The following is a 16,100-nucleotide window of genomic DNA, read 5'->3' as shown; positions in this document are numbered from 1 at the left end:
CTTCCATCTGTCGCATATGCACAGCACATGTTCTTTCCAGGCTGTAGGTGGAACTGACCATACTGTGGGACATAACAATATGAGCCTCACAGTTGCCATGTTGAGCTAATGTTGTATCCCTTGGATTAATATATTGTATACTTTTATGTTATTATTTTATACTTTTTGATATTTTATTTTATTCTCTTCTTTCAATTCTGCAGAATTTGTAACAAGTAATTTCTTGAATCCTGGAAGTTTATTTTTCTGCTAAACTAAGTCTCACTTTTCACCAGTTGGATATTCTCCATAAACATAAAAACTAAAAACAGACTTACGCACCATGTACTTTCTTATTACTTCCAGTAACTTTCACACATGGCGTACTGTTCGAAGGAAAATGGGACATGACACCATGTCATGAAATTGCACACCAGACAAGAATTTTCTAGGTATATTGTGATGAATCTTGAAACTCATGTCGGTTCTCGGTAGCCCAAAATCAAATATTTTGTTTATTCACTTCCCCAGTGAGATGAAAATAAGCCTAGTCATTTACCCATACATTTTCCAGCATAGAATCATCATCTTCCACGAGCTCTGAGAATTCATGCAGAAAGTCTAGCCGTTTCTGCTTTCCTGTTTCTGACAACAATTTCAGTGCAGAAAATATTAACACATTCAGGTCTGGCCTCATAATACAGCATTGTTTCCTCTGGTCTGCGGTTTTTGGTTGTTTTTCAAAAAATCATAGAAAAAATATTTTTAATTTGTTTTTATTTACCACATATTTCTTAAATCTACAAAAAGTTCCTCTTTTCAATGAACAAAAATTTGTTAAATTTTATTTTCATTTTTAGATGTTTTTTAATATTTTTTTTCAGCAATGTTTTGTGAAGAAGAAAAAGTACAACATTGTAACAAATGTTAATATAGAGATATTTTAAGTTCGTAATCTGGATATTTCAATAATTAACTACATAAACTATCAATACATCTTTTGAATCTTGCATAAGAATACTTCTTATGTGCACATAACAAAAAATAATTACAAATTACAAGTAATTATCTTTTGTATGAAAAAGTGGCTGCAGGACAGGACCAGACGATGTATCAGTTGGTTCTGCATCATCTGTAAAAATTAAACATATAAATAAATAAACTAAATAAATAAAATAAATTTTCATTTTACATACGCTGTACAAAATAATAAATGGAAAAACTAAAAATACATCAGTGCAAGAGGCAAGATGAATAGACCCAAAAAAATTACCTCTTCTCACTTCATTCATAAAATACTAGAGTTTGCAACACTGTTTATATTGTTAACAATAATTATTACGAATATAACCTACCTTCCAAATCTTCAAATTCATCTGCATCATCAAAATCGTCGCTAACTTCAAACTCTGAGGCGGAATCCTCTATCCAGTCTGGATCTAATGACGCCATTCTAAACAATGCACAGTACATCAACCCGACAACAAACAGTCACAGATGTGAGATAAAAATAGCACATGAGTCACCTAGCGGTTGGAATTTCAACAGAGGGGCTTGAATGAACAGGCGCATGAGACGAAGTACGAGCATAGCCCGTCGTTCAATCGGCAAAGTGATTGCATACCGCAGGACGGGCTATGCCCGTCGTTCGTCCACATTGACTTTAAGTGCACTGCAGGTTATGCCCGTCGTGAGACCCCAATGTGTTAACAAATTGGTGGCATCAACTATTAGTAAAACTTTGAACCTTCCTCTTTCCAATGGTACCTTGTGTAAGTTTCAACCTGTTGTAGTATTTTTTTAATGAGGATTGAAATCTGGGAAAATCAGCTGAAACACTCTGTACAAAAGAGAGAAGAATATAACTGAGTTTGATAAGGAAGTAGTGTGTAAGTCTGTTTTTATTGATTGATTGATTGATTTGTTGCTTTAAGTCCAGTTTATGCACTGTAAGGCTAATCGGGACTGGACCTACAGTTTAAAGTGGGATCCAAGTCTGTTTTTAGTTTTTATGTTTATGGAGAATATCCAACTGGCGAAAAGTTTAGCAGAAAAATAAACTTCCGGGATTCAAGAAAATACTTGTTACAAATTCTGCAGAATTGAAAGAAGAGGATAAAATAAAATTTCAAAAAGTATAAAATAATAACATAAAATTATGCAATATAAACACGCTTCCAAGAGTTAAGCACGCGATGGTAAAATCAACAAAAATGGAAAAGTAAAGCTTTGATTAACACAAAGTTGCACATGAAGGTAGCAAATGTATTTATGCATTAAAGATAACAAGAATTGTGTACATAGATGAAAAAAAAATTGCTTTTTGTAAGTTATATGATGACATTACATTTGGGTCATTAACATAATGATGTTTAAAGGTAAACAAACCAAACAAAACTCACAGTAATATGGTATGTGACCAAAATAAAACTTACATTAATATGGTATGTGACCATCCCGGACCTTCACACAAACTTTACAACATTTTTCCATGCTTTCAATGAGGTGATCAACCATTGTAGATGTGAGCAATGGGCATTCCTCCATTTGGGCAGTTTCCAACTCTCCAAGACTGGCTGGAGTAGGTAAACTTACAGAGACAGCATGCCCGAGGGCATCTCAAAGGTTTTCAATTATGGTCTAAGGAATACGCCGGCCACCCCATACGAGAAATGCCTTCACTTTCCAGGTACTCATCAGCGATGTTGGCTTGATGGGACGGGCATTATCATCAATAAGGAGGAAATCAGGACCAACTGCTGCAGCGTAGAGGTCTAGGACTTCATCCCGATATCGCACAGCCATCACAGAACTGCCATTAAAGATGTGCAGCTCGGTGCGATATCCCATTGAAATTCCAGCAAACACCATCACACTGCCACCTCTGAATGCATGATGTTTGATGATGTTCTTGGCCTGATTGTGAGTGCCTCGTTCTCTCCAGACCCTTATATGCTTTTCATCTGATTCCAGGGCAAATCTGGACTCGTCCGTGAACAGGACATTGCACCAATCTGAGACAGTCCAATTGACATGTTGATGACACCACTTTAATCTTGCCCCTTTGGCTTGCATGGTTAGTGCAACACAAACACGTGGTACTCTGGCATACAATTCCTTTATGTGGAGCCTTCGGCACACAGTACTGGCAGATATTGCCTTACTAAGTGCCGCTGCAACCATGGATGTAACAGTTGTGGAGGTCATTCATCGATTCTGCTTGGCTACTATAGCAATATATCGATCATCAGAGGGGGCGGTAACCCTTGGATGACCGGGCACAGGTCTTTGGACAATTGTTTGACTTGTTTCGAATTGTTTCTATAATCGAGAAAGTACTGAATGATCAACGCCAAAGAAAATAGCGACATCTTTGATTGACTGTCCTGCTTCAATGTGTCCGACAGCATGCCAGCGCTCACTATCTGTCATTCGTCTTATTTCAGCCATAGAAACACGAATATTATCAAAAATAATTCTACAAAAGTTATAAACCCTTCGTATCAGCTTTTAAATTCACCTCAAACCCTTCAGAATGCTGGCGTTATGAACGAAAGTGTGATGATTCTTGCACAAAATCCTCGCTTTTATGCTATTTCAAGAGCACAGATTAAGCACCTAGGTACAGATGATTCACTCTTTACTTACAAAAAGCAAGCTACACATAAAAACTGACATTTACATCCGAAGCGATTTTCACCCACTCAAATTCATATACGCTTTCAAAAATTTTAACTTTTGGAAGGCAGTGTATTAATCCAAGGGATAGAACATTAGCTCAACATGGAAACCGTGAGGCTCATATTGTTATGTCCCACAGTATGGAAAGGACATTCCTTGTGCAATAAATAACTCTTATTTAGGTCATTCGTGCTGAATCATTTCCCTCGTTGCTATGGCGTACAAGTGACAATTTGATTGTCAGAAGCACAATTAGTGTCACTCATGGTAATAGTAACAACCAACTTAATAAAATTGCTGACATGATGCAAACAACTGCACCCGTTTATATCGAGACTAAGCTAAAAATGTGACAATGCCACTGGGACCAAGCAAGTGGTGAACAGGGGGGAACAGGAAGACTGTTGACCTTAAAGCTTGCTTTGTAGAGATGTGTCACGTGCCAATCATCATTTCAGTGTGAATGGAGTGTGTTACTGGTCAGTGGTTACTTGTCTTGTGTCACTTTTGGTGAAATCACCATACAACTGCATCAAAAATGATGGCGATAATCACCCAAAGTGACATCAAGAAATATTTCTTTGAATTTAATCACTGACAACAGTGAATACTGGTCTGTTCACCGTCCGTGCTATGAAAACTTGTTAAGCAACACTTTCATAGAGTGAGAATTTTTGGAATTATGCTTGATGCTTCTTTTTTCAATTCAGAACCAAAATTAGATGCCTCATAATCTCTCATCTTTAGAAAAAACATATTTTGAATTATCAATATAGCCAAATGTGTATAGAATATGTGTATAATGTAGCCAGTGTAGCAAATATGGGTATAATGTATAACATTCTATACTAACTTCCAAACATTTGAGAACTTTTGTGTGCCACCATCTGCCACTTTTATCTGGCATTTTTGCTTGAATGAAAAATGCTAGTTGAAGATTAAATTCAAGCTCTTATCATATTCTTATCATCCATATTCTTATCATGAGAAAGGTACATCTATAAATATTTATTGATATTATATAATTGTTACAAAATACTTATAATCTAACTGTAATTAATAATTATTATATATGGTCATGTGATCAGAGCAGCTGCTGGGCTGTTCTTTGTTGTTTGGAGGGGTGGTTGCAATTCAATGAGCACTCAAGTATATAAATAAATATGGTTCACCGCAGTAAACTCAAATTGGATCTCCATGTATGTTAGGTTAAGGGGTTAGCTTGGTAACTCAGTTTGTATATCACTGTAAATGAATGACAAGGGGGCCCCTCGTTTGATACTTAGTTGATCAACATTTTTCACAAACTCTTACATAAGTAATTATTATGGTTACCAAAGCATTTTGGGAATAATTTTTGATGCATTTTCATGAATCTTGGTTTGATTTTGTATTTCTTTGGTGAATGATCTCCATAGTTTCATTCTACAGTTTCTTAAATTTGATATTATGAATAACTTCAACAGTCAGTTTGCTTAATTTAGTGTGATATGAATCCAGGGATTTAGGTTCCTGGGTATTGAATATGTACAGGGTGTCCACATGAAACCTCCCTGATTTCAAATTACAATTGCGAGGAAACTATTTGACATAGAGCCATGTAGTTAGCGGCACCATGTAAAGCAACTCAATATTTTTTAATTTAGTTCACTTCTACATGGGCTCCTTTCGTAACATTCAAAATGTCTAGCAACCCATATGTGCACTAGCATGTAAGGGGTGATGGAGTGAGTGGCTAGGAACTTGTCATACCAAGCTCCTTAATTGTCTTTATATCTGGTGGCTTCCGTTGAAACGAACGTCTGAAATATCTTTGGGCTAAAATTGGCGATTTCGTTCCTGCATACCACACCATGCACTGTGCTCTCTCTTGTACTGTCATCATCATTGCTAATTACTCAGCACCTTAAAAATAATAATAATAATAATCAGTTGCTTTATATCATACCACAATGTAAAGCTCTATGTCGAATAGTTTCCTCACAATTGTAATTTTAAATCGGGGAGTTCCATGTGAACACCCTCTATTTTGTTATTTCACCAATTCACAATTAACCTAGAAAGGTAGAGAAACATCATTAAACATAACTGTAATTCCAAAAGTAATCATAGATTGTTTATGTCTTTTCATGTTAATTAAAAATGGAATGTACTACATAAATAAATAAAACTTGTATTGAATACTTACTGTTGTTAGCATGAAAGAACTTAGTGCAACACCCGTACAACATATGCCAGTTATAACATGAATTTTGTAGTGCCTTATGTTTGGAAAATAAGTAAAGACACAGTGGATGATCAAATATATTCGTAAATACTGGAAAAAGAAAATTTAAAAAAATATTTTTTATAATTTACAAAGCCATAAATGTTAATATTTTCTTACCACAAATACAAATTGTTAACTAGAAAGTTCATTGCACATATTTTAAACCACTTTCCTGTTGCCTTTAGTCGACCTCTGTGGCAGAGTGGTTTGCACAGTCAGCTATGATGCCAGGGGTCACAAGTTTGGGCCTGGGTGTTTTTGTGAGTGCCTTTTCATCATCTTCCTCATTATTGCAACTAGCCAAAAGTTGCAGAAAAGCGATGCTGAATAACACAAAGTCAAATCAAATCAAGCTCTGTTTGATTCAGTCTCTGTAATAGTGTAGCTGTCTCAGTTGTTGCCTTCTAATCTAGGAATGATGGCTTTGATTCTCACATTTCACTTCAAAGAGTAAGCCCTGTACTGATTAGGCTATTGGGGCATGAAGTTGACTTGAGGTACATGCCCACGTTTAGTCTCTCTCTCTCTCTCTCTTTTAACTTTCATCCCAAGAGGTTTACAATTTCATCTTGCTTGTGCTGCATGTTACAATATTTATTTGAAAATGATAAACTATGTAATTCATAGTTAATGTATGCCAATATACTGATAATAATCCAAAAAATATATTACAGCTTTAATTTTATAATTCAAATTGTTTAAATATCATTTCAAATTGCTTTCATCAGTAGAAGACACAAGAATGATAAGCTGCAAGAGAAGATTTTGGGCAAGCAATATTGTCAACAATGACCAAACAATTTTCTAATTCAGAGATATTAAAATCCCATATCCTATCATACAATGGACTTATTATGAAAAATAATTCAATGTGTATACCCTGCTGAAAATGTTTTCTACTGTTTTTCAGTAGATCACTAGCTGTTTTGAACCATATACTTTGTTCAGATTTTCAAACAGATATAAATAAAAATTGTTAATAAGAGGAAATGAACCCAAGTACCCAAAACCCTTGAGCCATCTAGAGTTTTTACATGGTATAGATTGGGTTTATGTTGGTTGATAAACTGACATTGGTCTTACGTTGGGCCAACAGTTGTTGCCAACGCTTGCCCAACCATGGAAAAGATTCAAAATCAGTATTAAAAATTACTTTCTCCTATTAAGTTAACTCAAGAGTATGCTGTAAATTCTAGAGTGTAAAATAAGTGACATGTAACTGCGTTCTTTTCAAATATTTCAGTCGCAGCACAAACAGGAAATATATTTTTTTGTTAATGAAAGCCAACGTTGGGCCAACCACTTTTGGTTACTTGGGAAATGTAATATTTACAGCCAACACGTTAAGCTAGACATGCTACATACAATATTACATGTATGAATGTGTTTGCTGCCCGGTAGGACCCTGATTGTCTCCCTGAAATGGATTGTATCACCATAGAGCTGAGTTCACCGCGATCTTCTTAAGGTGTAAAGAAAATGAAGGCACTTACTACAACTATAACGTTATATTAATAATAAATATGTACGTTACACTGTCCTGCACTCCTGCCTCAGTAAACTATTTATATGAAATTGGAAGCCGGTTTTACAATAACACGTCACTAGTTCTTCACTGAATGATATCAGCACTGTAATGTTCCTGTGAAACTGAACTACATATCACTGCACTTCACTGATATGCTGAATGAAACGTAGCCACGTTAGGTTTACGTTTTTTGATGAATATCCGCAACGTGGTGACTTTCAGCTGTTGCCGGAGTGACTTCTGCACGAACACTGGCAGAAGTAAGCTTCCACGCAAAGATGGCGGCAACTAGGCACCGCACCCGATATGAACTGACCAATGGGAGTGCAGGTTTTTTAAAGCACTGGATATACACAAAATAAGCAATTGTTTATATAAAAACAAATGCATTAGCAAAATGAGCAAGAGAAAAGTTCTGTTATTTGCGAATACAAGAATATATAAAAAGATATATCGTGGTTAGTTTCTAGAGATAATTCTCCAACATACTCCCCCCCGTTAGAATATTCACATCCAACCTAACACTAGGGGATATATTGTCAATGATTTAGCTCATGGAGCATCTTCTTCCCAATGTGGTAAAGGCAAAATTTTGCTTAATGCTCTCTCGTAGACTCCGTCTCTAGTACGCATGGTGACTACGCGCACTAGGTCCTGTACTGCCTTCAATTCTTCTGGAATAGATTGTAACACTGCCTTGCTATTGGAGCACCATTTACTTAAATTGAATCCTCTCTTCTGGAGTAATTCTGTGAGACTTTCACGCAGCTTTATTGCACCTTCAATGCAATGATTTCCTCCCAGAAAATCGTCAACGTAGAAGTCATGTGTTAAGACATGAGTGGCTACTGTGAAATTTGATGATTCATCTTCTGCCAACTTTTTGAGGCATCTTGTGGCCAAGAATGAACTTGAAGTTAATCCATAAGTGACATTGTTCAAACTGTAAACATGGATCGGTTCGTCACGTGATGCTCTCCATAAGATGCATTGAAGTGGTCTGTCTTCTGAATGCATGTTAATTTGCCTATACATTTTAGTCGTGTCTGCAGTCAGTGCGATTTTGTGACTACGAAATCTGAGCAGGATTGAAAACAATTCTTCTTGTATTGTAGGACCAATCATCTGTATACTGTTCAACGATTCCCCCGTAGTTGTGGGCGAGCTTCCATCAAAAAACACTCTTAAACGTGTAGTTTTGCTTGATTCCTTGATCACACAGTTATGTGGAATGTAGTACCTTGTCTCCTTGTCTCTGGATACATCTTCCAATGTCCCAATTGGTTGCATGTGTTTGAGTTGTTGGTACTCGACCATGAATTCTGTGTACTCTCTTTTCAATTCCATGTTCCGATCAAGTCTTCTTTCTAATTGGTTAAATCGTGAAATCGCTGTTTGCAGAGAATCCCCAAGAACGGATCTGTCTTTCTTCAAGGGTAGCTTGACTAAAGACCTGCACAAGACCTGGAGCAGACCCGTTCGCGAGACATCGCTCCTGAAATGCCATGCAACCTGCGCAACACCCTCGCTTGAGCAGCTTGTATGCCCACCTGCACAGATCGTTCCTGGCAGGCATTGTAGACCCGCCGGGTACCCGCAGTCTTACGATACCTAGTAGGTCTCAGTTCGTTCTTTCCATCAACTGCAGACCTCTCCCTCTGCATGACGTAGTTGCTTCGAGTAGAAACTGCACCTGGCCCACACCGTTCTGCAGTGTTGCCAACTGCAATAGATTTTCACTACTTAAAAAAGGGAACTCGAAGCTTCGTAAGCCACATCACCAATGAAATGAGATTTACGAATGTTGCTACCCCCCTCCCCACACACATTGAAATAGGTTTTCCGTGGCACAGGATCCATAAGTATATGTCGTAAACAACCAATATACGTATATATAGTGATATAGGACAGGACTGAAACATGTCACGTTCGACGCTGAGGTCGCGAGTCGAACAACACACTGTTCTACTGCGAACACCAGGGCCGTAGCCAGCCAGGGCCTGCCATTACCCTCGTTTGGGGGGTAGGGCCAAGTACTTGGATAAACGTGCCAACAAGAACAATCACAATAATAGTAATAAAGTAGCATGAAAGGCATTATAATCCTCATAAATCACGCAAAAAGGGGGTAGAAGTCGGTTCTCACGCGCATTTGTGTTGAAACAGAGGATTAGAAATATTTTTTTTCAACACGTCAATTTCACATTAGCTAATAATGGAAAACAAGCACACAAACTGTTTTTGAAAGAAAGAAAGTGCATGATAAATGCATTCCGAATGTACAGACATATGGCATGTAAAATTTCCATCTACAATATTTTCTTTTCACATGGAGCGACGTATTACATAATCAATTCATCCAACTCGTAACAAACCAACATTAATAGCAAATAATATCACGGGCCGCCATAGCATTCTCTGTTTTAAAACTTTTCTCACTTAGATCGTTCGGCGCTCAGGGCCGACTCCCGCTACCCCTTTGCTACGGCATTGAACTTGATGAGACTGGATAATATTTTATAATATATTTCTACTTTCATAAAATTTGAAATTAAGGGGTTGCAATTACCCCTCCATTCCCCCTCTGCAGGTGCCCTTGGCCGTCTGGAAGGAAAATGCAAGAAAAATATGAAAATTAATTCCATCTTGAGTACCCTTTAGCCCTGCTACTCTTAAATTCTGCTAGTCTGTTTTTTCTTGTACTTTAATGTTTGACCCCCACCCTGACCCTTCCGCTAGACTTAATTTCCGTCCAAGCTTGTGAGCAATGCACCCTACCCCCTCTGGTTGCGCCACTGCGTGCCTGGTTAAGGCACCATGCAATGAAAAGCAATTAGTTTTCAGTGAGGAGATTTTTGTTTGCTCGATCATTCATTAAAATAAATGAAGCTGTAATACTGCATGCATTTCCTGGCAATAAGATAAAAACTGCTTATGCTGAACTGAAATCGCTAAGTATATAAATTCTCCTTGGAGGAGAGAGCTCCTCCTAGGACCTCATAGGATTTACGAGCTACGTAAGTAGGCAACACTGGCTGAAGCTGTCCACGTGGTGATGAAACACCTGGAGCGACACGCTGCCGGAGGGCTGTTTCCTTCCAGCAGATTTTGCAGGCGCCCGGGTCTTGTTGAATGCCCAGTTACCTTGTAAGCGCAGAGTGCCTGGAAGACGAAGAACCCGGGTAAAGACGTAAGTCGACTCGTTGCCGTGGGCAGGCTAGCAGGTATACCTGTCCTCACGGGCAAGCGGGCAGTGGGTAGGTAAAATGCAGACTATGCTGGCCTCTAAGCTTGACTGTGTATCGACCTTCTCGATCACGAGATGTAGTTTCCTGGAAATGTTTTTCACAGGCGACTTCTTCTGGCGAAGGCAACTTATCATGGAATTCCTCCAAATCCCAAAATCTCTGTAAATAGAAATTGACTGTATCTTCTATCCCAAAATCTCTGTAAATGGAAATTGACTGTATCTTCTGTGCGAACAAAGAATGACTTCGAAGGTCCGTTCGTAGATGGTGCTTTGGGAATCCTTCCTGCTACAATCCATCCAAATTCAGTGTTTTGCAACGCTGGATAGTTTCCTGTTCTTGAAAGGTTTCCTGGCTTGAGAATCGTGTAGAACACATCTGCAGACAGAAGTAGGTCAATGTTGCCAGGTGTATGGAAGCTAGGGTCTGCTAAATGTATGTCACTCGGAATTCCCCATGTGGAAGTTTCGAGCCTCTGCGCTGGCATCGGACCTGTGATGTTTAGCAAGATGGAACAAGATATATCCATGGTGAATCCACTTATGCTGGATTTAATCTGCGTCTCCATGGTGTGAAAGGCTTGCACTGTAGCTTCATTTATCCCTTGGATTAGAATTCGGCGTTTTTGTTTCTTGATGCGTAGCTGCTGAGCAAGATGCTCTGTCATAATATTACTCTGCGAGGCTCCATCCAAAAGTGCATGAGATGGGAGCCACTCGCCGTATGCGTTCTTGATTTTTATGACTGCTGTGGCTAGGAGAACTTGCGAAGTTTCTCTGTTCTTGACAGAACAATATGTTGCTTTAGTCTGGGCATCATTATCCTGAAAACGAGTATCATCGCCTACTGCCGATTTACTTCTGGGTTGACTGGGTCGCTTCTGTGTTTGACGTTCTCTGCTGTTCTTATCTTCATGAAGAAGGGAATTATGTTTCTCGCCGCAATACTTGCAAGATCCTGCCTTGCATCCTGACCTAAATCCCTGGTGATCTGACTGTCCAAGACAATTGAAACAGATCTGGTTTTCTCGAAGAAATTTGTACTTCTGAGCTATAGTAGCTGCTTTGAAAGAACTGTACGCAAACAGCGGATGCTTATTATTCTTCATAGTATCCTTGCAATACAGGCATGAAGGAGATACAGTAGAAACATACGATCTTGAAGGAGAAGGATGCGCAGGTTTGTGACTTTGTTGTTTGGTGTTGCCACTAAACTGTGGTTTGAATATTGATTTTTCATTGGAAATTGGTTTGAATTTCTCTAAAGCCTTGGTTCTGTGCTCTAGAAATTGAAACAAACTGTCAAGAGTGGTGAATTCAGAATCATTCACTTCTAATTCAAAAGCTTTTCATGTGGTGGCATCAAGCTGAGAGGTAAGATGTTGAACTAACACTATATCTGATAGTGAACTATCTCCTGCTAATAATTTTAACACTGAGATGGAACTGATAGCTGTGTTTGTGAACGCTCGCAACTCTTCTGCATTTTCTCTCGACACTGGTTTTATATGCAAAATATCATTGACGTGTGAAGCAGCTATGAGACGCTTGTTGTCAAAACGCTCTTGGAGTTGTTTCCACGCTACACCGTAGTTGGATGCTGTAATTGGTATGCTTTCAATGATTTGCAATGCCTCACCCTTCAGTGCAACACATAAATACTGGAATTTCTGAATATCTGAAATATCCGAATTATCATGTATGAGCGAAGAAAATGTGTCTTTGAATGATACCCATTGGGTGTAATTTCCACTGAAATGTGGAAGCTCTATTAATGGCAACTTGACTTGAGACTTGCACGAAGCCCTGTGTTCATTTTCCGCGCCATCTGTATTTGAATGATTTCCCTCTATTAATGTTAGCATCTGCGACTTGAGATCCAAATATGAAAGTTCGATTGTCTCTCGAACTGCCGTGTGTTCATCGTCTGTGGCTTCAAATTCAATGCAATCCTGAATTTCTTCTATCTTGGGCCATAATGTGTTCAGTTGCTCCAGCCGAACCTTGATCTGTTGAACGTTCAACGCCTCTGGATCAACACTGCTAATGTATGACTGCAATCTCGTTATTTGCCCCCTGTAGGCGGCACGTTGCTTTAGAAGATGTGCTAAGTCTGCCATGCCTCAAGGTGGGACGGACAAGCAATGCGTATTGAAATGAAAGGAAAAAGTGAGGAAATATTGAACCAAACACTGTTGTACTCACCGATCTGGCATTCACTGGACCATCTGGGCATCTGAAATCCTGGTTAGGCTGCAACACTGCAGGTACTCGAACAGCTGATTCACGGTCGCTCTGGTGATGTCACGTCTCCACGCGTGGGCTGCTTGATGCAACTCTCCGCGATACGTTTCTCCGCACGAAAACGAACGAAAAAGCCAGTCCCGTGAAGGAACAGAAAACTGCAGTCTAAAAATAACTCAGCGACACACCACCGGTGTATGAAGTCATGTCACTGGTTGCGGAGCAAGAGTTCCTCGTACAGCGCGATTAGCGAAGGGAGCGGAGTGTGAAACGTCACTGACAAGCGAACAGCGTGAGCGCTGTCGGTCGGGGAAGTCCCGATCGTCCTTCAGCCACGTGGAAAATATCTCGCGCGCTACAACGAATGACGTAATGCTTTCAATAACTTGTAGTTACTGTACTTGAAAATAATGTTTGCACAACACAATGTCACTAAAATCACTGATGGTAACGTACCTCATGTTCAATACAAAGGCGATCCGGCCCGGAGGACCATAAATGAATGCGTTTGCTGCCCGGTAGGACCCTGATTGTCTCCCTGAAATGGATTGTATCACCATAGAGCTGAGTTCACCGCGATCTTCTTAAGGTGTAAAGAAAATGAAGGCACTTACTACAACTATAATGTTATATTAATAATAAATATGTACACATGACACGTAATTATACTGTCCTGCACTCCTGCCTCAGTAAACTATTTATATGAATTTGGAAGCCGGTTTTACAATAACACGTCACTAGTTCTTCACTGAATGATATCAGCACTGTAATGTTCCTGTGAAACTGAACTACAAATCACTGCACTTCACTGATAAGCTGAATGAAACGTAGCCACGTTAGGTTTACTTTTTTTCATGAATATCCGCAACGCGGTGACTTTCGGCTGTTGCCGGAGTGACTTCTGCACGAACACTGGCAGAAGTAAGCTTCCACGCAAAGATGGCGGCAACTAGGCACCGCACCCGATATGAACTGACCAATGGGAGTGCAGGTTTTTTAAAGCACTGGATATTCACAAAATAAGCAATTGGTTATATAAAAACAAATGCATTAGCAAAATGAGCAAGAGAAAAGTTCTGTTATTTGCGAATACAAGAATATATAAAAAGATATATCGTGGTTAGTTTCTAGAGATAATTCTCCAACAATGTAATACTGAAGAGAATATTATCAATTGTAATTCCTCAACTGTATTTGTACATTAGGCCTACTGAAGGTGTTCAGTAGGAAACCATTGACTTTTGGTAGATTTCCGAGACACATAGTAGAGTACAATTGATAACAGTAGATTCTGTCTACTGTAAACCGTAGACATTTCCAACAGGGTATAGAATAGCAATGATTCGTAAACTCATTTGATCAAAATTACAATGATGCTGTAATAAGTAAACTGAACATTTTTAGTTGAGCATCATTTTGTGAAACATGTGGTTCACTACTACAATACTGTATTCTTGAGCATTGCATGAATTTGGGTCATTCTACATCACTACAATAAAAGTGTCCCTGACTTCATCAATTTTCACCACAAATGAAGAAACTAGCTACTGGTAACTTAGCATAAGTGATTATAAGTAATTTGCTGAACACCCTCCTCTATTTGCTGGACAAGGAAATTATTAGTATCTGACCCCTCTTTTCAGCAATACGTTCCAATAAGCTGCAGATTTTGTAGAGTCTGTGAGTTTTCTTTTTAAAGAAATAGCCATGTGCAAAATAAATCAGCCAAAAAAGTGCAAACCAATTTTGAAGTATTATGAGAAACATATTTATAAAAGTTTGGAATATGTTTTTAAGAAACACTGATCAAGTCTCTTTATTTTGGATATCTAGATCTGTTCTCAATGCATATTGAACGTTCCATGAGAGCATAACATTTATGTTGGTAAGAAAGCAATATTTTAGTATGGCTGAAGGTATGTGGGATTTGCAAATTCTGATCATTAGGAAGTTAGATTACAAGCCAAGAAGAAGCAATGGAAACATACATTAACAAAATATAGACATAGAAATATATGTCCTACCAAGAAATGCTTACTTCATAAATGTATAAATGATACACAAATATGAAACAACACATTTCTAAGTTTCTGTTAAAATTTGCCTTGTAACATGCTTGAAATTTTCTCTTTGCAACAATATCTTTAAAATATTAGAATTCCTAAAGTATTTAATAGTATGTATGTATATGCCAATACAAATTTCAATTTAAATGGGTAGTTTCTCAATGTATCCTCTACACAGCAATACCTATGTATGAACCAGGTACATTCACCACCTTGGGACATCAGGTCCTGAGACTGTGTGATGTACATTCTATATTTCATCTCATTAACTTGGATTTAGATGTTTGAGATACAGAATATATCATTTAGCAATCTTAGTTCAATATCCAGATGATATTATAAGGGAAGAAAAAAGTGAATATGCATAATATATATATGAACTACAAGATCTGTTTACAGTCTCCACACTTGCTGTGCTATCAAGGGCAAATTGCAGGATGCTTATTTTTTGTGGAAGTATTTTTTGAGTTGCAATTAATTTTGGTGTTTAACACTAAATTAATACATAAATTAAGGTGTACCATAAACACCAGGCTTTGCATTTCAGTTGGTACGTGTATAGCACATTCTTACCTATTTATCAATTGAATATAAGTTCATGCATAATATGGAAAAAGTAACAAAAAGTATTTTTAAAATAAAAACAAGCAATGGTTATTGTGTTGGTGAGGTTCTGTATTTTCATGCAGAAATAAGGAACTTTACCTTCGCAATACTTAAACTCTGTTTACATGCCAAACCATGAAAGCAGTGATTACTTTGGTGGCAAGGACGTATGGGGGGGGGGAGGTCCGGACCCCCCCAAAAGATTTATCAAGTACTAAAATTAAATAGTGAAAAATTTATTCGTTTAGTCGTCGTTATATAATTTCCTCTGAACTTATTGGAAGACAAGAATTATATTCGGATCATATGGCTTTGAAGAACGGAAAGGACGTATTTAGGGGGTCCGGACCACCCTCCCCACCCAAAAGACTTATTAAGTATGAAAATTAAATAATGAAAATATACTCGTTTAGCATTTGTTGTATAATAAATATGAAAATTAAATAATGAAAATATACTCGTTTAGCATGTGTTGTATAA

General features: G+C 38.1%; 1 protein-coding gene across 3 annotated transcripts in view; it reads right to left on the bottom strand.

Moving 5' to 3' along the window:
- The window catches only part of LOC146004752 (sodium-dependent proline transporter-like), a 78,719-nt gene that overhangs the window by 12,210 nt on the left and 50,409 nt on the right, over nucleotides 1-16,100 (bottom strand). For all 3 annotated transcript variants that reach the window (XM_083143724.1, XM_083143725.1, XM_083143726.1), the window contains one exon: nucleotides 5,849-5,977. In XM_083143724.1, coding sequence (XP_082999850.1) covers nucleotides 5,849-5,977 — 129 coding nt within the window. The remainder of the gene's footprint in view (nucleotides 1-5,848; nucleotides 5,978-16,100) is intronic.

The sequence above is a fragment of the Lepisma saccharinum genome, chromosome 22, assembly GCF_977018435.1.
Source record: "Lepisma saccharinum chromosome 22, izLepSacc3.1, whole genome shotgun sequence".
Taxonomy (NCBI): Eukaryota; Metazoa; Arthropoda; class Insecta; order Zygentoma; family Lepismatidae; genus Lepisma; species Lepisma saccharinum.
This window is presented reverse-complemented; position numbering and strand designations above follow the sequence as displayed.